The 23,780-nt window shown below is 40.9% G+C and overlaps 1 protein-coding gene across 1 annotated transcript; it reads right to left on the bottom strand.

The window, feature by feature from the left end:
- Positions 1 to 1,120: 1,120 nt before the first annotated feature.
- LOC122560310 (complex I assembly factor TIMMDC1, mitochondrial-like) lies at positions 1,121 to 22,598 on the bottom strand. Its single transcript, XM_043710890.1, has 8 exons — positions 22,491 to 22,598; positions 14,418 to 14,685; positions 11,912 to 12,077; positions 8,885 to 8,973; positions 6,662 to 6,729; positions 5,450 to 5,528; positions 2,999 to 3,109; positions 1,121 to 2,265 (listed from the first exon to the last, which is right to left on the bottom strand). Exons 2-8 carry the CDS (start codon positions 14,669 to 14,671, stop codon positions 2,127 to 2,129), a joined length of 906 nt encoding a protein of 301 aa, XP_043566825.1. The 5' UTR covers positions 14,672 to 14,685; positions 22,491 to 22,598; the 3' UTR covers positions 1,121 to 2,126.
- Between the last annotated feature and the right edge of the window lie 1,182 nt (positions 22,599 to 23,780).

Here is a 23,780-nt window from a genome sequence, read left to right as displayed (position 1 = left end):
CTGGAAGAGGGCATTGTTGGTCTGATCAGTAAATTTGCAGATGACATGAAGATTGGTGGAGTAGCAGAATGTTTAGGGGATTGTCAATACAGGAGAATATAGATAGATTAGATGGGAAAGTGGCAGATGGAGTTCAATCCAGGCAAATGTGAGGTGATGCATTTAGGGAGTCTAATTCTAGAACAAACAATACTGTAAACAGAAGAGCCTTGGGAAAAGTTGATGAGCAGAGAGATCTGGGAGTTCAGGTCCATTGTACTCTGAAGGTAGCTACACAGGTGGATAGAGTGGTCAAGAAGGCATACGTTATGGTTTCCTTCATCGGACGGGCTATTGAGTACAAGAGCTGGCAGGTCATGTTAAAATTGTAGAAGACTTTGGTTCGGCCGCATTTAGAAAAGGATGTGGACACTTTGGAGAGGGTGCAGAGAAGGTTTACGAGGATGTTGCCTGGTATAGAAGGTGCCAGGTATGAAGAGAGGTTGAGTAGGTTAGGATTGTTTTCATTAGAAAAAAAGGAGATTGAGGGGGGGAACTGATTGAGGTCTACAAAATCATGAAGGGTATATACAGGGTGGATAGAGATAAGCTGTTTCCCAGAGTGGTAAATAACGAGAGGTCACGTGTTCAAGGTAAGAGGTGAAAAAGTTTAAGGAGGATACACATGGAAAGTACTTTACACTGAGGGTGGTAGGTGCCTAGAACGTGTTGCCAGCAGAGGTATTAGAGGCAGGCATGGTAGATTCATTTAAGTTGTATCTGGACAGATGCATGAGTTGGTTGGGAGTAGAGGGATACAGACGCTTAAGAATTGGGCGATAAGTTTAGAAAGTGGATTTAGATTGACCCAGGCTTGGAGAGCCGAAGGGCCTGTTCCTGGGCTGTAAATTTTCTTTGTTCTCATTCTTGTCCTTTGCATCCCCTCCCAATAGCTCAAATCTTCTAACCCTGGTAACATCCTTTTCTGAACCCTTTCAAATATAATTAGCTCTTTTCTAAATTGAATAAAAACTTCAGTCCTATTTTTTGCCAAGTTGTATCTTGCGAAAGATTTTAGTCATTCAGTAGAAATAACCATTCCAACTCTCATGGTTTAATAATCAATCATTTTAAAATCTGCTACTTTGCAGAACTCTGCTGTAATATAGCACAAATTTGAAAGACTTTATTGTGACCACAAATCACATTCCGCAGTGAACAGAATTTACCTTTCATTGACTGGTTATAATTTAGATTTTATCATATTAGTTCAGTTACACTCTTTACCAGCACAATGATAACATTTTATTATAAGATCAGAATGTGTTTTCAACACAAGTTTTAAATTCAAGTTCTCAAATCACATGGGTTTCATTCATACTGCCCACTTTTTCAGTGATTGTTTTAATATGTGATACAAACTTCTTTTTTGCTATATTCAATCATAATCATTAACAGGAATTAATGTCAAATTTTTAACCTGCTATTAAAAATACCACAAAACTGCAAACTAAACTCCAATCATTGTTATACAAGACAAGTGCTGGGTGGCACTGGGCATTCAGTGAACGTGTCCAGGGAGAACCAGGAGATGCAATTCGAATCCTGGTCATTCATGTGGCCATGAGAAATGGTTAGTTCATTTCTTTGGATAGAGAACTCCCAGCCACACACAGACAAGTTGATTTCCTATAAATCATTATGAATGATTACTGAACAAGGTTTGGAGTAAATTTACTCAACTCTCCAATGCAGCAAGAGCACATTAGACATGTTAGAACAATTATAGTAATGAGGGTGTAACAATGGTCAACTGATTTACCATTTTCAAAGACAGTGCTTTTCTAACTCTTCAAAATGTTGCATTCGGAGGGAACATTACGAACAAATCCCAATGGACATCTTCAATATGCTCGTAGTCACATATGTTCACAATTATAAGATTACCATAATATAATAATTATACAAGACAAATTCCAGGTGTCCTAGTGCTGATCAATTCAGCTTAGGAATTTACTTTGACTGTACTGTTCTTTAGTTAAATCAAGAACGCATTTTTCGTTAACTGACTCAGACAATTTTTTTTTTAAGACATCTACTGCAGTTGGTGTCATTCACACAAACGTCTTCTCAATTCCCCAATCCAGTCAGATTTTCTCTTTAACCGAAGACTCTGGATTTCTGGGCTTATTTAATAGCTCTTCTAATTTCTCCAAATCATTTTCTGCTGAATCTTTTCCAGCAATTTCATCAATTAAACCTTCTGTTAGATGTAATCTGGCTCTCCTAGAGAGATGATACATGAATGTAATAAAAACAAACACAATGGCATTAAGAAACTGCTGATAAATAAAATTGTTATAGAGCAAAAGGAGCCACTTAACCTATCTGCTCTGGTTCCCAAGCATTTTAACTAGTTGCCAATCTCCTAGTTTTTCCCATGAAATCTGCACATTAACAGTGATTTCAGTGGATGATCAATACTGAAATTACAGGAAATGGATGCCAGTCTCCTCAGTGCTTGAACAGAAAAAGAGAATATGTTTAAGGCGGCACGTAGCTCAGTGGTTAGCACTGCTGCCTCACAGCACCAGGGACCCGGGTTCAATTCCTGCCTCGGGCAACTGTCTGTGTGGAGTTTGCATGTTCTCCCAGTGTCTGCGTGGGTTTCCTCCGGGTGCTCCGGTTTCCTCCCACAGTCCAAAGATGTGCAGGTTAGGTGAATTGGCCATGCTAAAATTGCCCGTAGTGTTAGGTGCATTTGTCAGAAGGGAATGGGTCTGAGTAGGTTGCTCTTCGGAGGGCAAGTGTGGACTTGTTGGGTCAAAGGGCCGGTTTCCGCACTGTAGGGAATCTAATCTTAGAACTGTACTGTTCAAAAGATCAAAATATTAACATTTATAGGAAGAGTACATTTTAAAAAATACATTACTCTCATAAGACATTTTACAAACATTTCTCCTCTATGCTACCCTAATTACAGCAGTTTATTCATGATCACAGAATTATCACTTCATACCATTCTTCCAACTTAAGTTCGTAAATCTCTCGTCGCTCTCTACGTTTACGTTCCCTGACAGTCTCTCCACCAACTTTCTGCATTGCCAGGATCAATGACCCTGCAGGAACTCTGAAAGATAAAACAACAGTGAGATTCTTATCTAGATGTCAATACAAATTATTCACAACCCAAAATTCAATAATTAACTTAGATTTGGACTGAAAATTTCCTGTGAGTACTCTTTAAATGTGTACTAGATTGATGGTTTTTCTCTCTTCACTGAGTGGCTAATTTTCAAGATTTAAAAATATTTAATAGTGGATAAAGTACAAATTTAGCAAAAGCAAAATTGTGTACCCTCAGCAGCCTCCAACTTCTCTGTGCTTCACAGTACAGTTACTGTCATTTCAGATAGGAGTGTGAGAGTGAGGTTATGGTCAAAATAGACAAATGCCTTTCAACTACATACTAACTAGTTGCAAACGTTGCTTTATTAATAAAGTCTAGTTTGGAATACTCTAGATGTTTTTATGTTACTACAGAAAACCAGTAGTGAACCAATTCCGATCATCCCAGCTTCCAGAATAAGACAAGTAAGCAAAACAGCAGCTAATACCAACTTGTTGGCTACCTACTGCAGTTTGTTGCAATGAAGCCTTTTGGAAGTGTAGTCACTGTTGTAATCTCAGAACTGTGGGCAGCTAATCTGTATACTCAAGCTGTGAGGACAGTAAATAGCAATGAAATATATGACTAAATAATCTATTTTAATGATATTTCCTATCGGAAAGATGTTGTGAAACTTGAAAGGGTTCAGAAAAGATTTACAAGGATGTTGCCAGGGTTGGAGGATTTGAGCTATAGGGAGAGATTGAATAGACTAGGGCTGTTTTCCCTAGAGCGTCAGAAGCTGAGGGGTGACCTTATAGAGGTTTATAAAATCATGAGGGGCATGGATAGGATAAATAGACAAAGTATTTTCCCTGGAGTGGGGGAGTCCAAAACTAGAGGGCATAAGTTTAGGGTGAGAGGAGAAAGATATAAAAGAGACCTAAGGGGCAACGTTTTCCACACAGAGGGTGGTACATGTATGGAATGAACTGCCAGAGGAAGTGGTGGAGGCTGGTACAAGTGCAACATTTAAGAGGCATCTGGATGGGTATATGAATAGGAAGGGTTTGGAGGGATATGAGCCAGGTGCTGGCAGGTGGGACTAGATTGGGTTGGGATATCTGGTCAGCATGGATGAGTGGACCGAAGGGTCTGTTTCTGTGCTGTACATCTCTATGACTCTATACTGAATCAGGGACAAACATGTGCAAGAACATCATGGAGAATATCAGCGAGGCCAACAGACTATCACATACTCAATGCTATTCAAAAATATACAAATAAGTGGTGAAGAACTACATCTTGTAAGTTCATCAATGCTGATGACATCTTTTGTGTCACCTAACTGTCTGTTCCATGGAGTAGATCCTTAACGAAGATGTTACAACTTGATGGACTATTGCAGCACATGGAGTCTCACAGTAAAACTATATCCAGTGTATTCTATTTCCTTAATGCAAGCAACAAAAAAAGAATTGCATACTTACATGCATGGTCAGACACTAAACCATGACCCCACCTCAACAGAATTAATTTACTTCAGATAGGATAATCTTTTCAGGAATAACTGAAGAAAGCAGTAGCAAAACAGTCAAAACAAGAACAACCTGTTAGATCTACCAGGGCACTGCTGTCACAACTGCCCGGATCTTAGCCCTTAGCCTATCATACTGTACAGCAGAGTGTTATGCATCTGCCTGGCGTAGGTCATCACGTATTGTTGCATTCAATTGAGCGTCAACAATGTGCATCAAAGCTGGAATCCTCTGTTCAACACCCCGTCCCTGACTTCATGTCCTCATAAATATCACTTCCTTACATTATTCACTGAATAATGAAAACTCACAGCTGATTGAAACCATTCATGCTGCACCGCAATCATGACAACTTGTTCAACACATTTATTGTCTGCCTTCTGTTGTGCCATATGGCAGAATCTTCCTCAGCAAGATCCTTTGGTTCAAGAATGGGAAACACGGGAAGTCACTAACAAGTTCTCTGTTACAAACCCATTCTGTTGAATGGCAAATTTGGAATTACCACAGCTACAGGGGTCCTTGCTGAAAAGATTCAGGATAAACTGGAGTTCACGCATAGCCAAACTCTACTGCTGCAGCCTCAGTACAAATGCCTTATGCACATATGGACAGACACAAACCATGCTGAATGTTACCAAGTGGTGGTCTCTCTATAGAGTAAGGCGTGTTCCCTCTGGAGTAAATGGTGGAATAATCTTAAACTCAGCAAATGAGGATGTGATCATTTGGCTTCAGGGATTACATTCAGTAAATAAATAAATAAATAAATAAATGCATACATACATAGTTAATTTTCAATCTCTGATAGTTATGAACTCACCCCATTATGGCACCAATGGCTGTGCCTGCTAAGAATCCACCCAATCCAAGATTCATCCGGAATAGTCCTCCTGTGATTGCTAAAACAAAAGCAGTAACTTTTTAAATATTAGCTCACAGTGATAAATAAGCATGCAGATAGTTTCAACAAATCAAACAAAACTGAAATCCTTAATAAAGTGCTCGTATATTGTGAATGAACTCTGGTTTCAGAAGAATATTTCTTCTGCTTTGCCTGTTGGTCCCAGACTTCTCAGTTTACCATGTCTCAGTATTAAACAGAGTACGATGAGTAAAGTCCCTGGTGACTTGATTTGGAATGACAGTGTACAGCTATGCAACACAAACAAGGCTATTCTAGGTTCAAGTTACAAGCTGTGTTGAGTGAGGTGTTAATTCTATAGTAAATGTGAGTTTAATTTTATACAATGAAGAGAATTAACTGGGGATTCATTTGTATTTCTACAATTAGGAACAGGCTGGAATTTCAATGGTTGAGCTAGGAGGTGCATATCCCTAAATAAATGCTTAAAACGGTGTGTAGGGATTAGGCTTCGGTTCTATAATTCATTGCCTGGTCTTATGGAATAGAAAAATTGGTTTCAATGGTGATGAGAAGAGAGGATTTCAAACAAATACAATTTTTCTAGATCCCTGTACTTGATTATTTTATGAAGATGTGTAGGTGTCTGTGAAAGGACATGTGTCAAGAAAGACAAGGAAATGATAATGTTTGAGCTGTGATATTTCCATGGTTGAATACTCAATTCCATTTCATTGTTTAGCCTCAGATATGAAGGATTTCCAGCTGGGCATACTCCATGTGGTGAAAGTCAGATGAACAAAGTGGAAGATAAGCAACAGAGACAAGACCTTTGGGTAACAGCAAAGTTATGGGACCATGGATAAAAGAAAACCACGAATAGATCTAATTTAAAACAAAAATAAAAACAGGAAAAAAATTATTTACCCAGACCGCTTAAAATGTGGAATTCACTACCACATGGAAAAGTTAAGGCATTTAAGTGAAAACTTAATAGGTATATCAGGGAGAAAGGTTATGTTAATAGGGGGAGAAGAGGAGAAATAGGACAGTTATGAGAAATATAAATGTTAGAATGGACCATTTGGACTGAATGACCCATTTCTGCGCTATTAGGAAGAAAATATATAATCATTCCAGATTTAAGCAACGATTAAAGTAGACTCCTACCTCCAGCTGTAGAGTAGTGCCTCAGAAGATTCTGATCATGATACACAGACAGACCTGTGCTAACTGTGCTGTGTGAAATATCAACAGTAAATTAATCAATAAGTTCAGCCTGCGCAATTATATCTATATGCCCTATCAAGAAAAAAGACTTTTCAAGTATACACCATAATAACTACATATTTTAATTTGCTCTTTATAGGATGAGAGTATTGCTTGGCTCTATTCCTAATGACCCTTGAACTGTGGTTTGCTGGTCATTTTAGAGCACAGTCAAGAATCAACTACATTAGTGTGGCTCTGGAGGCACACGTAGGCCAGACCAGGTAAGGATGGCAGATTTCTGCACTTTTCAGGCTTTATTGAACCAGCTGGGTTTTTACAGCAATCAGTGGTAGTTGCAACATTAGAAAAGCTTCATTTTCCAGATTTACTTAACTGTATTGGAATTTCTCCAGTTGTTGTGCTGGAATCTGAACCTGTATCCCAAGAACATCAGCCTGAGCCTCTGAATTACTAGTCCAATAACATTAACACCATCTAACACAGAAGTACAGATATAATTAAAATGTTCCTGAGAGATTGTATCACAGTTATGTATGACCAAGTCACTATTTATTAAATGCTACGACATCCCTCAATTCTTTTCCTCATTCTGATTGTAATCTCTCAAATCCACATTCCTGCCTACCCCTGAGGGCCCAAGGGAACTGGTTTCCTTTCGAAATAGCAACACAAATCTTAATGGTAAGCTGCCAATGAACTGTTTATGAGGTAATCTGAGATAATAGAAATTACTCATTTGTTTAGTTGTTCTCTTGAGATTGGATGCCAAGATTCTCAAAACAACATCTTGGAAAACACATGCAAAGCTAGATACCACCCTGTAGGGCATATTGACTTTCCAATTTATTTTCAGTTGTGTGCAGATCAACAGTTTAGATCTCTGATTGCTCCTCTCTTCACACTCTACTTCCACTCATATTACAGAGGTTACAGGAATAGCCTATTAGTGCGATAAGAATTAGCACTTTGGGATTGTCATCCAATTAAAGGAACAAACTACTAGCTGCTGTAGCATATTCTGCAATCAGCTGTTGTTTTGACTTGAATGTCCCACAGACCACTTTAAAGGTCTCTATCACATTATAATCAATACTCTCACCCCCCCTCCCCCCAAAAGGAAAAATAAAGCACAGACAGACTGACCAGATGGTGAATTAATGTAGGGTAATTACACTTTACAGCAAGTGCAGATCATCTCTAAAACACCTTCTCATGTTGAATATTCAAGCCAAAGAAAAGAACTGTAGTCCCTCTTTTCTGTACAGAGTACACATATAGTAACATAGTCAGCCTTAGAGCAGTAGCACTCTTTTGAGTTAAGCTTATGGGCTCAAATTAGATTCTATGGACTTGAGCAGTTAACCTAAGCTACAATTTATTGCAGTACCGAGAGAGTGCTGCTCTGCCAAAGATACAGTTTCTTGGACGATATTATTCCAAATCCTTCATTCAGGTGTAAAATGGTACTAATGGAAGGTGAAAAGCTCGTCCTGGACAATATTTAGCATTCAACCAGCAATACCAAGACAAGACAGATTATTTAGTCACAAATTTCAAGATCTTGCTGCCTGCAAATTGGTTGCTGTGATTCCTATATTGCTGCAGTCATTCCATGTTTAGAGTTATTCACTGGCTGAAATACACTTTGGGATATTCTTCGTTTGTGAAAATGTTGCATAAATGTAATTCATTCCATTACTAAGTATACCGGTATTTTGTTTGTAGATAAGAAATACAAAAAGCAGTTCCAACACATATGATTAGATTACTTACAGTGTGGAAACAGGCCCTTCGGCCCAACAAGTCCACACCGACCCGCCGAAGCGCAACCCACCCATACCCCTACCTTTACCCTAACACTACGGGCAATTTAGCATGGCCAATTCACCTGACCCGCACATCTTTGGACTGTGGGAGGAAACCGGAGCACCCGGAGGAAACCCACGCAGACACGGGGAGAATGTGCAAACTCCACACAGTCAGTCGCCTGAGTCGGGAATTGAACCCGGGTCTACAGGCGCTGTGAGGCAGCAGTGCTAACCACTGGGCCACCGTGCCGCCCTTTGTAACATATGTTACAAAAAAGGCTGCCCTTTTTTTAACCTGCTATCTACAACCATCTTTAAGAAAACAATGAAAATGGCTTAATATTTCACTTACTTGAATATTGCTACAAACACAGCGACTCTCCAGCTCCATCGCCACCCGTAACGAACAAAGCCCCGGACTGCGGCATCTTGTGCTGACCTCTAATAGAGCAAAAAGCCAGCAATGATGCATCAGAGCTGAATCAGAGATGCTCAGTGACATAGGTTACTCAAAACAAAATAAATGCTGGAGATCACAATGGGTCAGGTAGCATTCATGGAGAGAAAGCAAGTTAATGTTTAGAATCTAGATGACTCGAAACGTTAGCTTGGTTTCTCTCAATGGATGCTGCCTGATCCACTGTGTTCTCCAGCATTTTTTGTTTTCAGTACAGATTCCGTACAGGAGTAGCAGTAATTTACTCCTACACAGTTACTCAAACTGGTCAGTGTTCCACAGTTGAAAACTATAACTCAGGTGTGAGTAGAGAAACTGTATTCAAATTAATTTTCCTACACCTTCTCCCCTTGCCCCTCCATGAGATCACTTGGATATACAGCATTTACTTTTCCTCTATAGTACGGTCTTTCTGAAATCCAGGGTCATATTGGGACCTATGCCACAGACAGGACTAGAATAATGGGAAATATAACTAACAGTTATCTTTTTTCAAGTAGATCTTAAGTAAAGGAAAACCTTTTCATCCTGTTACTTCGTGTAAGGTTACAAAGCAGCCATATTCCCATTACAGCTGAAAATGTGTTGCTGGAAAAGCACAGCAGGTCAGGCAGCATCCAGGGAACAGGATTATACTCATATAGAATGCTGGATTCCTCACTCTACTATGGGTGGATCATTGAAAAGCAAACAGTGTCAGCTCCGCCAAGCCCAGCACTTGGAAGAATACAAGTGGCAAAAGTTATGACCCTTCAGCCAATATAATCTCTCAGTCTATGTGTGATGTGAGCTGTGGTGGGCTCTGCCAAACGTTTGGAAATAAATAAAAACAGGGAAAACTTCTGGATTTGAAGAATAATTGGACTGTTTTCTGAACTGAATGAAAACACAGATTCTCAGACGAAGATTATTCAGTATGTTACTGCTCTGGAGGTCAGCAGTGTTGAACTTGTGATATTCTCATGATCCGAACATGCTTGAAATAGTAACTTGCAGTGGTGTAGTGTATTATATCTATAAATGTCTCCATGATTTTCCTAAACAGATCTCTGTGCCAGATTTGGACTCTATCAGCAGTAACTGTACAAATGTAATTAAACAGAGTGCAAATGTAGATGGAGAGAGGACTTGCAGGAAAAAGGGAGAATTAATTTTTCTTTGGATTGGGAAAGGGTGTATTTTATATGAATGGCTTGGGTGTAGAAACAAAAGGAATGTCCGCAAAAATTATTGGTGATACTAAAAAATGACATCTGGCAAATTGTGTAGAGGAATTTGAAACCAACAGCAGGTTGAGTGACTAGTCAGTCACAGAAAATAAAGTTAAAAATCACACAACACCAGGTTATAGTCCAACAGGTTTAATTGGAAGCACACTAGCTTTCGGAGCGATGCTCCTTCATCAGGTGACAATCACCTGATGAAGGAGCGTCGCTCCGAAAGCTAGTGTGCTTCCAATTAAACCTGTTGGACTATAACCTGGTGTTGTGTGATTTTTAACTTTGTACACCCCAGTCCAACACCGGCATCTCCGAATCACAGAAAATAAATGCACCATAAATGGTCAGGTTTAGAGTAGAGGATCATATAAATACATCTCAAAAAGGTAGAATATCCATCTTTTCATCCGACCTTAGATTCTGGATATGGCCATCATTAGCTAGGCCAATATTTATAGCTAATGCTTTATTGTCTTTGAGAAGGTTTGTCCTTGCTCACTATGAAATAAAGTAGATTGTTCCATCTGCTTGCATGCTGATCAGGATAGGTAGAGGAAGTCTTGAGATGTTGTTTTCTCCATAAAGCTCAATGGCTTTGAGATTATTATTTCCACTTATGAATTTGAAACCCAAGTATGACCCACAGTGAGGGTCAAGACACTCAGCTCTGTGGGTACATCACTGGTGAGGGTTGTTGGGAATAAAGGGAAATTAAAGTGTAAGTTGCGAGAATGGTAAGCTAAGATGAGATGGCTGGCTATTGCACTGCAGTGGTAGTGCCTTTGCCTCTGAGAAAGTAGGCCTTAGTTCAAGTCCTACCTGCTCCAAAAGTGTGTCATTGCATCCCTGAACAGGTTGATTAAAAATAGTTTTTTTTAGACTAGGTGGTCTGTGGAGCAGGAAAGACTATGGCTCAAAGAGGGATAGGAGATTTATTCTACTTCAAATGCAGAGGTTTCTTAGTCCCATTTCAGTGTTGAGAATAGAATCCATAATGCCTTAAAGTGAAATAACTAACGTTTTATGAAAAAATATAGAAAAAGTAGTAAGCAGACAGCTTTCACAAAGAACTGCTGCAGATGTGACGGGCCTCTGGAAGGTATCTTTCCCACTACTGCTTCTCATCGGAGAGAAGAAGGAGAGGTGCATTGTCTTCCCAAAGCTGTGCAATAACATCAAATCTGCTAGGAATCCTGGCTTGTGGGCCACCTACTTCATTTCACTTCACACTTGAGCTTCACCAAATATCATATCTGAAAAGAAGTCTTTCAGACTCACTAAGCCTGCTTTGTCATTATCAGTTTCCCTCCTCTCCTTAGCAGGATAATTCTTTCTGAAAAAGAGTTCTGAAAGAGTTAGTCTTGGGCGACTATCTGTATGGAGTTTGCACATTTTCCCAGTGTCTGTGTGGGTTTCCTACGGGTGCTCCAGTTTCCTCCCACAATCCAAAAATGTATAGGTTAGGTGAATTGGCTATGCTAAATTGCCCTATAGTGTTCAGCGATGTGTAGGTTAAGTGCATTAGTCGGGGTAAATATAGGGGAAAAAAAAAGGGTAGGGGAATGGGTCCGGATTGGTTACTTTCGGAGGGTCAGTGTGGACTTGTTGGGCCGATGGGCCTGTTTCCACAATGTAGGGATTCAATTCTACTCGAAAGAGTAACCTCCTGATTTCTTGCATAACTTAAATCTTTCAAACTCACCACAGCCTCCAAGCGATTTTTGTATAACTCAGCTTGACTGTGCTCGATGTAACGGATTTTAGCATGCCTTGCAGCAGGAATACCACCGTACAACATTCCAACACACGCAGCTATAATGACACTCTTCCAGACGTTGGTTATTTCCTCTGGATAAGTTTTCAACTCACTGCGTAAACAGCATGCATATTCAATTACAGAGTGTCATTTTAATTAAATATCGTCATTTTAAAATACCTAATCTTGCTATGTCAAATAGTTACTCTTTAAAATAGTGTCATGCATTTTGTGATTACTGAAGGCTGCTATCAGTGGTCAAGTGAACAATGTATTTGGTGGAGATAGACAAAGCAAGGGAATACACAATAAAAGATAGAATTCAAGTGAATGGAAGGTTTGTGCCTCAGTGGATAGTACCCTGCTCTGAGACAGAAGCATTAGGTTCAAGTTCCACCCTAGAACCTGTTGGCCAAGGAAGGAGCATTCATGACCAGACAGGATGATAATCAACATAATAATCTTTTCATTATGCCCTTAACAGGCTCAAAGATTGGGAATATGTCTTGATCAGTCATGCTTTCTGTGGAGTATAACAGCCATATAAAACTATATAAACTTATAAAACAGTAGTTTGTCTGCAGCTTGAGTACTGTGTACAGTTCTGAATATTGCATTACAAGAAGCTTGTGATCACACTAGATAGTATGGAAGATGTTTATGAGAATGGAGGATATTAGTTGTGAGGAAACATAGGTTGGGATTGTTTTCCTTTGAATAAAGGAGGCTATAAGGAGATTTAAACAAACATTGGCAGTTAACTGTCAGTCATCATCATACGAGAACATTTACTACAGCTATGCCTCTATCAATCAGAATCCACTTGCCAATTGTCAGCACTTTCTTTTCAAATAGTATAAAATGTTGTACCCCACTTTACATTGATAATAATACCAATGTCCTGATGGGTACAAGATAAAATGCTTCAACAATTTTTTCCCCCAGCAGTACTCAAGTTCCTTATACCATGAAATTATGAGATTTAAAGTAATTGGTCAAAGAATTAGAGGGGAGTTAAAAGAGGTACATTTTCACTCAGAAAATACTGGGAACTGGAACTCACTGCCATCACTTTCAAAGAATAAATGGACATGCAATTGAAGTACTCTATCTGACGGAGCTGGAGTTGGAAGGTGGGATAAGACTGGATAGCTCTTTTGCAGTTATCATGGACATAATAAGCTGAAGGGCTTCCACTCATACTGTGAATCTATATTTGTATGGCCTGTGCTTCTATATTTCAGGTTGCCAATCTCCACATCACGCACCAAGTTATTGGATGTAGGATAAATTTTCTTCCGCCCTATTTAGACAATGTACTTCAGCAAAGATTCTTCACACTATGATACTTTCCCAATCCCCATTGCTGTGGCCTCTCCGATTTGGGCTGAATAACATACTTCTGTGTTGCATCCTTCACTGGATAGATACCAATAGAGCAATTTATAGAGAAAAAAAAAGGTCACTTGGCCCATCAAATTCATGCTAGCTTCCTGTGGAGCAATCACAGCCCCACTTCCCAGCTTGTTCTCCATAGCTCTTCAAATTTCTGTCAAATTGGAGTTCAGGTTGTTTGGTATGTAGAGAAGTTCATTCTCACATTCTCCCTTCATCTTTTGCCAATACATCAAGGAACTTGCTCTTTTATTACAGGATGGGTTCAATTCCCACACACTTACTGTGAAAGACTCTCCTTCCCAAACCCTTTCTTTGCTTGAGGTGTGATGAGCCTCACATTAACCATGCGTCCTCTCTCTCTCACACACACACACACACACACACACGTGAGAGAGCAGCCATATGCTTTGGTAGGACAGGACAGCCTTACCTTTATACAACCAGCTAACACTTATACAACACTTTTGACTTGTCCCCTGTCTTCAAACCTGTCACAATTTTGCACACCTTTATCAAATCTTTCTCAATCACCTTTACTTGAAGGTGAATAACCGCAGTTTCTCCAAATTAACCTTGCAGCTAAATTCTCTCAGCCCCCAGGTCTATTCTGGTAAATCTCTTTAGTACCCTTTTAAGGATCTTAAAATCTTTCTAAGTGCAGTGACCACGGCTGGAATCCAAAGCCTATACAACAAGGACAAGAAAAAGGATGATGTCTGGATACGAAATACGAGATACTAGTGAAGGCAAGGTGATTGAAATGAAAGAGCAAATGTGAAAAGTGTAAAAAAAATGAAAACTTCACAAAACAAGGCACAAAAAAAAACAACCTGACTGGAATAGTGAACAGAGTAAGCAGGATGAAGAAGGACAGTACACAATGGCAGCAAACCGTAAGTACACTCGACGAGAGAATGGTAAATAAGGGTTCATTTTGCATAAAGCTCGGGAAAGTTTGCAACTTTTTGTTTTATGATGTGGAAGTGACGGTATTGGAGAAAACCACGCATTAGTTTGTCACATTTTCCCAAAAACCAAAAGGGCGAATTCATACTTGCGAACAAATAGCTCCCGGATTCTGTCCCACCCTGTTTCAGGGACCTGGGGACTGCCAATACACTCAGGAAGCTTCCCATCCTGCCCTCCAAGATCTTCTGCTGCATACACTCGAGGGAAGTGAAACAATCTTCTGAAAGAGATGTTCTGACAGATCTGCAGAATTCCTGTCATCTGGTAATTCCATGACGTAGGTGTCAGTCTGCAATCTAGCGAGAGAGTCTCCACTGTTCCCCTTTCTTCATCTTTCATTCTGCACCATGTCACTACAAATCAACAGTAGAATTAACCAAGTCTTCATGCCAACCTTCCCACTTATAGCCTATTTATAGCCCAAACAACTAGTCCACAGGTGACACTAGTCTTACCTTCTTTACAAGAGACTACACTGGAAGATTATTTGAGCATCTAAATCAGTGAAGAGTGCAGGGAACAGAGATAATCATTACAAAAATAAGTTGGAGAAATCAGAAACAATAATTACATTTGTAAAAGGGAATGCAAACATAATACACTACACTTTAGCATGCTGATACTAATATAGAGTTTCTAAATCAGACAATAGTGTACTATAAAGGGTTTGTTGTTCACACAGTACTCAGAGCTTCATTCGATAGTTGTTCCTACTGCCTTGACTGTATGTCATTTATTATTGATAGGAATTCAAAACTGATAATTAAACAATATTTTCCATATTAACAGTCATACTTTCACCTTCAAACATAAATGATAAATGAACTCAGAACACCGATAGTTACATGTTGTCAAAAATGCAGCACTTTCGAGCAAGAGGGAAGTCTGTAGCAGCTCCTTCAAACAACTATCCTGCTCCTCCCTCTATCCTGCATGTTTTCACCCCCCCAGCTATTTATCAACTCCTTACTTACCATCACTATTTCATTCAGTGCATTCTAGATCATTAGAACTTTGGTGTAAAAAAACATTCTCATGGCTACTTTCATTCTTTTGCTAATGTCGTTATGTTGATGCCTTCTTACCACAGGACATAAGAGCACAGGTAGGCTAAACAACCCATTGAGTCTGCTCCGTCATTCAGAGAGATCATGACTGATCCAAGAATTCGATGTCACTTTCCTATCTTAACAGCATAACTCCCGATTCCTTTACTGATTAAAAATCTGTCCATTCTCAGCCCTGAACATAATTAATGGCACAGCTTCTATTTTTGTATTCCATTCTCTTTGAAACAAAGGAACAATAATATAGCCCCAAGTTTGAATGTAATTTGGAACAGTACTTGGAAGTAGTGGTATTCCCATACATTCTTGCTCTGCTGGATGATAAAGTTACAGGTTTTGAAGGAGCTGTTGAAGAGTGCTGAGATGGATCTTGTGGAAGAAAGTGTGAATGTTTAAGGTGATGGATTGGGTGCAAGTCTTGTAGACTGCACTGACTTGGATGGTATTGATCATATAGAATCATGTAACATGGAAACAGATGCTTCGATCAAACCAGTCCATGCCAAACATGACTCCAAACTAAACTAGTCCCACCTGCCTGCTCCTGGTCCCTATCCCTCCAAACCTTTCCTATTCATGTACTTATCCAAGTGTCTTTTAAACATTGTAATTATCCCCACATCCGCCACTTTCTCAGGAAGTTTAACTGCACCCAAGCCACCCCTAAAACAATTTGCCCTTCATGTCTTTTTTTAAATCTCTCTTTTCTCATCTTAAAAGTGTGCCCTCTAATCTTGAAATCCCCATCCTAGGGAAAAGACCATTAACCATATCTATACTTCTCAAGTTTTTAAACTTCCCTAAAGTCACCTCTCAATGTCCTATGCTTCAGAGAAAATAGTCCCAGCCTTTCTTCATAACTCAAAACTTCCATTCCTGGCAACATCCTGGTAAATCTCTTCAGAACCCTCTCCAGCTTAATAATATTCTTCCCATAACTATTATTCCAGAAGAGGCCTCACCATGTCCATAACTTCCCACTCATATACTCAAAGGACTGAGCAATGAAGGCAAACGTGCTAAACACCTTTTTAACCACACTATCTGTATGTGACGCAAACTTCAGTAAATTCTGTACCTGAATCCCTAGGTCCCTTTGTTCTTCTTGAGTGTTATTGGAGCTTCACTCACCTCGGCAAGTGAAGAATATTTTACTGCAAGTCCCATCCAAGCTGCACACCGTCCTAATTTAGAACTATGTTCCTCGATTGTCACTGGGTCATAATCCCAGAATTCCCTTCTGAACACAGATAGTCCTCTATTAACATGGTAATTATGATCCTAAAAATCACCCCATTAAGTAAAACACAATATTTGAAATACGTACCCCACAAAAATCCAGTTATATTTGGGTTACGTTTCTGGTATGTCAAACAAGTACAGAATGCAAGCACAAAGTTAATATACAACACCAAAATACACAAATAAATATGCAATAATTTTTTTTTGCCTCATTTACACAATTAGTTATCAAGAGGTAGAAGACTAGGAATCTACATCTAACTTACCTGGAGTTCTGGAAGCTGACAATTGAAGATAATCAGATTGCTGTTCTGCTGCTTTGCAGGTAGGGGGGTAAATACCTTTGGGCATTTTAAAACTTTTTCGAGCCTTACTTGAGGGAGGCAACAACCAAAATGAGCTGAACAGGCAGGGACATGTCCAGGAACATTGCATTTTGGTGAACATTCCTCCACATTTGAGTCAGACATCATGGAAACAAGCTCTTCAGCCCAAGTCATTCATGCTGACAGGTTTCCTAAACTAAACCAGTCCCATTTGCCTGAATTTAGCCCATATCCCTCTAAATCTTTCCCATCCATGTACCTGCCTGGATTCTTTGAAATGTTTTAAGTGTACCTGCTCCTGAGGTGTTAGCAATTCTGGAAAGTGTGAAAATAGACAGGTCCCCTGAGCCGGATGAGATTTATTCTCTGATTCTCTGGGAAGCTATGGAGGAGATTGCAGAGCCTTTAGCTTTGATCTTCATGTCGTAATTGTCTACAGGAACAGTACCAGAAGACTGGAGGATAGCAAATGTTGTCCTCTTGTTCAAGAAGGGGAGTAGAGACAACCCTGGTAATTATAGACCAGTGAGCCTTACTTTGGTTGAGAGTAAAATGTTGGAAAGGATTATAAGTAGAATTTATAATTATTGAGGAAGGAATAATTTGATTAGAGATAGTCACTGTGGTTTTGTGAAAGGTAGGTCGTGCCTCACAAACTTTATTAAGTTCTTTGAGAAGGTGACCAAGGTGGATGAGGGTAAAGAGGTTAATGTGGTGTATATTAGATTAGATTAGATTACTTACAGTGTGGAAACAGGCCTTTCAGCCCAACACGTCCACACCGACCCGCCACCCACCCAGACCCATTCCCCTACACCTAACATTATGGGCAATTTAGCATGGACAATTCACCTAACCTCCACATTTTTGGACTGTGGGAGGAAACCGGAGCACCCGGACAAATCCCACGCAGACATGGGGAGAATGTGCAAACTCCACACAGTCAATTGCCTGAGGCAGGAATTGAACCCGGGTCTATGGCGCTGTGAGGCAGCAGTGCTAACCACTGTGCCACCATATGGATTTCAGTAAAGCGCTTGATAAGGTTCCCCTAAGTAGGCTTTTGCAGAAAACACAGAGGGATGGGATTGAGGCTGAGGTAGTGGTTTGGATCAGAAATTGGCTAGTTGTAAGATGACATAGGGTGGTGGTTGATGGGAAAAGTTTATCCTGGAGTTCGGTTACTAGTGTTGTACCACAAGGATCGATTTTGGGGACCACTGCTGTTTGTCATTTTTATAAGTTACCTGGATGAGGGCATAGAAGGATGGGTTAGTAAATTTGCAGATGACACTAAAGTCGGTGGAGTTGTGGACAGTGCTGAAGATATTGTAGGTTACAGAGGAACATAGATAAGCTGCAAAGCTGGCTTGAGAGGTGGCAAATGGAGAAAAGCGTGATTCACTTTGGAAGGAGTAACAGGAAAACAAAGTACAGGGCTAATGGTAAGATTCTTGGTGGTGTGGACGAGCAGAGAGATTTCAGTGTCCATGTGCATAGAGCCCTGAAAGTTGCCACCCAGGTTGATAGGGTTGTTACTGAAAATGTGTTGCTGGAAAAACGCAGGTCAGGCAGCATCCAAGGAACAGGAGAATTGACGTTTCGGGCATAAGTCCTTCTTCAGAAATCTGAAGAATCTTTCAGCTCTGATCTCCAGCATCTGCAGTCCTCACTTTCTCCTGATAGGGTTGTTAAGAAGGCATACAGTGTGTTAGGTTTTATTGGTAGAGGGATTGAGTTTCGGAGCCATGAGGTCATGTTGCAGCTGTACAAAACTCTGTGTGGTTGAACTTGGAGCATTCATACAGTTCTGGTCACTGCATTATAGGAAGGGTGTAGAAGCATTGGAAAGGGTGCAGAAATTTACTGGGATGTTGCCTGGTATGGAGGGAAGGTCTGAGGGACTTGAGGCTGTTTTTGATAGAGAGAAGAAGGTTGAGAGGTGACCTCATTGAGACATAAAAGATTATCAAAGAATTAGATAGAGTGGACAGTGACAGCCTTTTTCCTCGGATGGTGATGGCTAGCGTGAGGGGACATAGCTTTAAATTAAGAAGTGATAGACATGGTTCTTTACTCAGAGTAGTAAGGGCGTGGAACTCTCTGCTTGCAACACTAGTAGACTCGCCAACTTTAAATAGTCATTGGATAAACATATGGACGATAATGGAATAGTGTAGGTTGGATGGGCTTCAGATTGGTTTCACAGATCGGTGCAACATAGAGGGTCAAAGGGCCTTTACTGCGCTGTAATGTTCTATGTTCTATTTTCAATCTTCCCTTACAACCCAAACATTCCAGTCTCGGTAACATCCTTATAAATCCTTTCTGCACCCTTTCCAAGTTTAATAACATCCTTCCTAAAGCAGGGCAACCAGAAATGTACACAGTACAGTACTCCAAATATGACCTTACCAATGTCTTGTACAACTGTAATATGAAATTCCAATTCCTGCACTCAGTGCTCTGAATGATAAAAGCAAGTGTGCCAAATGCATTTTTCACCACCCTGTCTACCTGTGATGCCACTCTCAAGGAACAATACACCTACACGCTTAATGTCTCTGTTAGACAACATTCCCCAAGGCCCTACCATTAACTGTGTCAGTCCTGCCCTGGTTTACCTTACTAAAATGTAACACCTTGCATGTATCTGAATTAAACTCCATCTGCCATTCCTTGGCCCACTGGCCCAGTTGATCAAGATCTTGTAATACCCTTAGTTAACCTTCTTCACTGTCCACTATGCCACCAATTTTGATGTCACCCGCAAACGTACTAACCATGCCTCCTATATTTCCATCCAAATTGTTTTATATAAATGACGAACAAAAGTCGACCCAGTACCAATTTGTGCAGCACACTGCTAGTCACAGGCCTCCTGTCTGAACAGCAACCCTCTCTTCTACCATTGAGCTAATTTTGTATCTAAATGGCCAGCTTTTCCTGGATCCCTTACTATCTAGTCTACCATGCGAACCTTGTAAAAAGTCATGAATGTCAATGTCTACTGTACTGTCTTCATCTATCTTGTTGGTCACCTCTGCAAAAGGCTGAATCAAATCTGACAGACAATTTCCCACATACAAAGCCATGCTGACTACCCCTAATCAGTCTTTACATGTCCAATTGCATGTAGATCCTGTCCTTCAGAATTTAGTCCAACAACTTACCCAACACTGACATTGAGAGTGAGGTAAGAATGATGCGAGTCAAGTACATATTGTCAGATATATGATGGGTAGTAAAGTAAAAACTGTCATGGCAAAATCACATTAATCAAGGACTATCTGTAGCACTGTGGATATTCCTACTCCCAGGGACTTAATAGTTCAATAAGGCAGCTGAACTTCACCTTCCCCTGGATAATTAGGAATAAGCAATAAATACTGGCTAAACAAGGAACACTCACATCCCATGAACAAAACAAAACTCATTTTGTGCCTTGCAGATGGTGGACAGACAGATTTGAATGCTCAGATTCTGACCTGGTCTTTTAGTTATAGTATTCACATGACCAGAAACATAGCTGGACCATTCAATAGTATTACCTAAAGTGTTGATTGTGGGGGATTCAACAACAGTAATTGTCAAGGGGAGATGATTAGATTTTCTCTACTTGGGGATGATCATTGCTTGGCACAAATGTTCCAGGGCATTTATCAGTCTGGCCTGAGGATGGTCCAGACTTTGAGAATCATACAGTGGTTATAGTATAGCAGAAGACAGTTCAGTCCATCATACCACTACCTGTGCTGTAGTGGTCAGCGCAGGTTACCCCAGACTACAACGGGACCTTGGTCAGATGGGCAGAGGAGTGGAAGATGAAGTTTAATTTAGATAAATGTGAGGTGCTGCATTTTGGAAAGGCAAATCGGGGCAGGTCTTATACACTTAATGGTAACGCCCTGTTGCTGAACAAAGAGACCTTGGAGTGCAGATTTGTAGTTCCTTGAAAGTAGAGTTGCAGGTAGACAGGACATGAAGATGATATTTGGAATGATGCCGTTATTGGTTAGCGCATTTGAGTTTGGGAATTGGGAGGTCATGTTGCAGCTATACAGGACATTAGTTAGGCCACTTTTGGAATACTGCGAGGAAAGATGTTGTTAAACTTGAAAGGGTTCAGAAAAGATTTCCAAGGATGTTGATAGGGTTGGAGGTTTAAGTGATACGGAGAGGCTGAATAGGCTGGGGCTATTTTCCCAGAGCATCAGAGGCTGAGTGGTGACCATATGAAAGTTTATAAAATCATGAGGGGCATGGATAGGGTGAAGAGCCAAAGTCTTTTCCCAAAGTTGGGGAGTCCAAAACTAGAGGGCACAGGTTAAAAGGTGAGAGGGAAAAGAGTGAAAAGGGACCTAAGGAGTAAAATTTTCACACAAAGGGTGGTGCATGTATGGAATGAGCTGCCAGAGGAAGTGGTGGAGGCTGGTACAAGTACAACATTTAAAAAGCATCTGGATGGGTATATGAATAATAAGGGTTTAAAGGGAAATGAGCCAAATGCTGGCAAAAGGGACTAGATTAATTTAGGGTATCTGGTCAGCATGAACAAGTTAGACCGAAGGGTCTGTTTCCATGCTGTACAGCTCTATGACTATGTCTGTGCTGGCTTTCTACAGGAAAGAATTCACGAGTGCCAATCCCATACCTTGTCCGTTTTCACTATTTCAAATAATTCAACAAAGGATTCTCTCAGTATCCATTTTTATTGTCACAAATTAATCCACCACACTCTGCAATCAAAAATAAAAGCAGAAGAGGGGCCCTCAAGCCTGCTCTGCCATTCAGTAAGGTTATGGTGGATCCCATCATGACCTAAACTCTACTTTCCTTCTGGTTCCAAACCCTCTCAATCAATCAATCAATCAATCAATCAATAATCTGAATACATCCTGGGAAGGGAGTGCCCCAGACTTCCAATCCTCTATAGAAGAAAAGCCTCCACTCCATTTTAAATTGGACACCCCGTTATTCTGCCCTTTTTATTACAGTCCCGGGGGAAATACCCTCTCAACATCCACCTTGCTGCTTCAGTACCTGCAGTGAGCACCTTCGGTTCTGATGGACTCGAAACATTAACTTTGCCTTTAAAAACCCAAAGAAGTGCGGATGCTGTAAACCTGAGACATAAACAGAGGTTGCTGGAAGAGCTCAGTAGGTCTGGCAGCATCTGTGTAGAGAAATCAGAGTTAATGTTTCAGGTGTAGTGACCCTTCCTCAGAGCTGGAAGTCATAGCCTTATTGAAGGGCAGTTCTGAGGAAGGCTGACTGGACCCGAAACATTAACTCCGTTTTTAATTCCTTTACAGATACGGCCACAACTGCTCGGCTTCTCCACTTTAATTTTTCTTCCTTCGTTGAACGAGCGGCCTTGCGGCGCTACAAGAATGCACTTCTCTCCCTATGAGATTGGTTACCCCCCGGCCAGGAGAAGGTGCTGCCTCCCGAGGGTGAGAGAGTCAGCGCAGCAAGCAGTGTCCGAAACCTCAGTGTCCCCCCCCCCGGCCGGCCGCTTACCTGAAGAAACAGAAATTACTGCGAAAATTCACCAAGTCCGGCAGCAACTGCGGGGAAGCCTCGGGCCTACACTGAGGCACTGCGCAGGCGCATCGGGCTAGGCATCCTGGGAGATGTAGTCTTTTCCCCTTAAGTTCTGCGCATGCACAACGGCTCGTCACTGATTGGGTGGAAGGAGAAAAGGCAAGGTAAAGGCAGAACTAAAGGTAAAGGAAGGAAGGAGTAAAGGGTAAAGTTAGAGAGAGAAAGAGGATGAAAGGAAGGAGTGAAGGGTAAAGTTAGGGAGAGAGAGAGGATGGAAGGAAGGAGGGAGTGAAGGGTAAAGTGAGGGAGAGAGAAAGACATGGCTTGGCTCTGCCTGTGAGATCCTTTATGCATGCCTGGACTCTCAGCCCCACCGCACGCTGCCTTGAAAGCGGCTGGGGGGGGGATGAGACTGTCAAACACCTCCTTCTGGAATGTGCCTACGCAGAAGAAGTCTGGAGAGGAATGCAGTGGTGTTTGTCGAGGTTCGTCCCAAGCAGCTCCGTGACGCGGGACTCCGTGCTCTATGGTCTGTTCCCCGGGATGCACACCGAGACGAACATCAACTATGCTGGAGGATCATCAACTCGGTGAAGGACGCTCTTTGGACGTTCCGAAACCTGTTGATCTTCCAGCTGAAGGAGTTGACCCCGACTGAGTGTTGCAGACCGGCACATTCCAAGGTCCAGGACTACGTGTTGAGGGACGCCAAGGCACGGTGGGGAAAGACCACTGTGTAACATCTGCTTGCCTAAGAAGAACAGGGGACCCATGCAGTCATTTGGGCTCTGGTGACGCTTCAGCTAAATATATGGACGTATGATTGATAAACATACAGACCTGTATATAAAAATGATAAATTCTGATCTCAGTACGTAAATGTTTACATATATATGGCATGACCAACTGTACAGACCATCAAATTATTTTATGAATAAAGTATATTTTTGAAATAAAAAAAAAGAGAGAGAATGAAAGGAGTGAATGAAGGATAATGTTAGGGAGAGAGAAAGAGAATGGAAGGAGGGAGTGAAGGGTAAAGTTAGGGAGAGAGAGAGGATGGAAGGAAGGAGGAAACATGCAGTGAAGGATAAAGAAAAGAGTGAAAGGTGTGAAGGAGATTGGAATGGTTGGAAGGTCGAAGCAGGGAGTAAGAGTGGATAAAAGAGGAACTGAATGGTAGAGGAGGGAGTGAGAGTGAAAGGAGGAAGGGAGAAAGTGGGAAATGAAATGGAAATGGGAGAAAAGAGGGAGTGAGGAGAAATA

The sequence above is a fragment of the Chiloscyllium plagiosum genome, chromosome 20 (genome assembly GCF_004010195.1).
Source record: "Chiloscyllium plagiosum isolate BGI_BamShark_2017 chromosome 20, ASM401019v2, whole genome shotgun sequence".
NCBI classification, from domain to species: domain Eukaryota; kingdom Metazoa; phylum Chordata; class Chondrichthyes; order Orectolobiformes; family Hemiscylliidae; genus Chiloscyllium; species Chiloscyllium plagiosum.
The sequence above is the reverse complement of the archived record's forward strand: the minus strand, read 5'-3'. Positions and strand labels throughout refer to the sequence as shown.

Coding starts and splice junctions, on each gene's coding strand:
- LOC122560310 (XM_043710890.1), bottom strand. CDS start 14,671: ATGAAAGATGAAGAAAGGGGAACAGTGGAGACTCTCTCGCTAGATTGC. Junction 12,078..14,417: donor CGGGAGCTATTTGTTCGCAA/GTATGAATTCGC, acceptor CTGTTTACGCAG/TGAGTTGAAAACTTATCCAG. Junction 5,529..6,661: donor GCACTACTCTACAGCTGGAG/GTAGGAGTCTAC, acceptor CTTTTGTTTTAG/CAATCACAGGAGGACTATTC.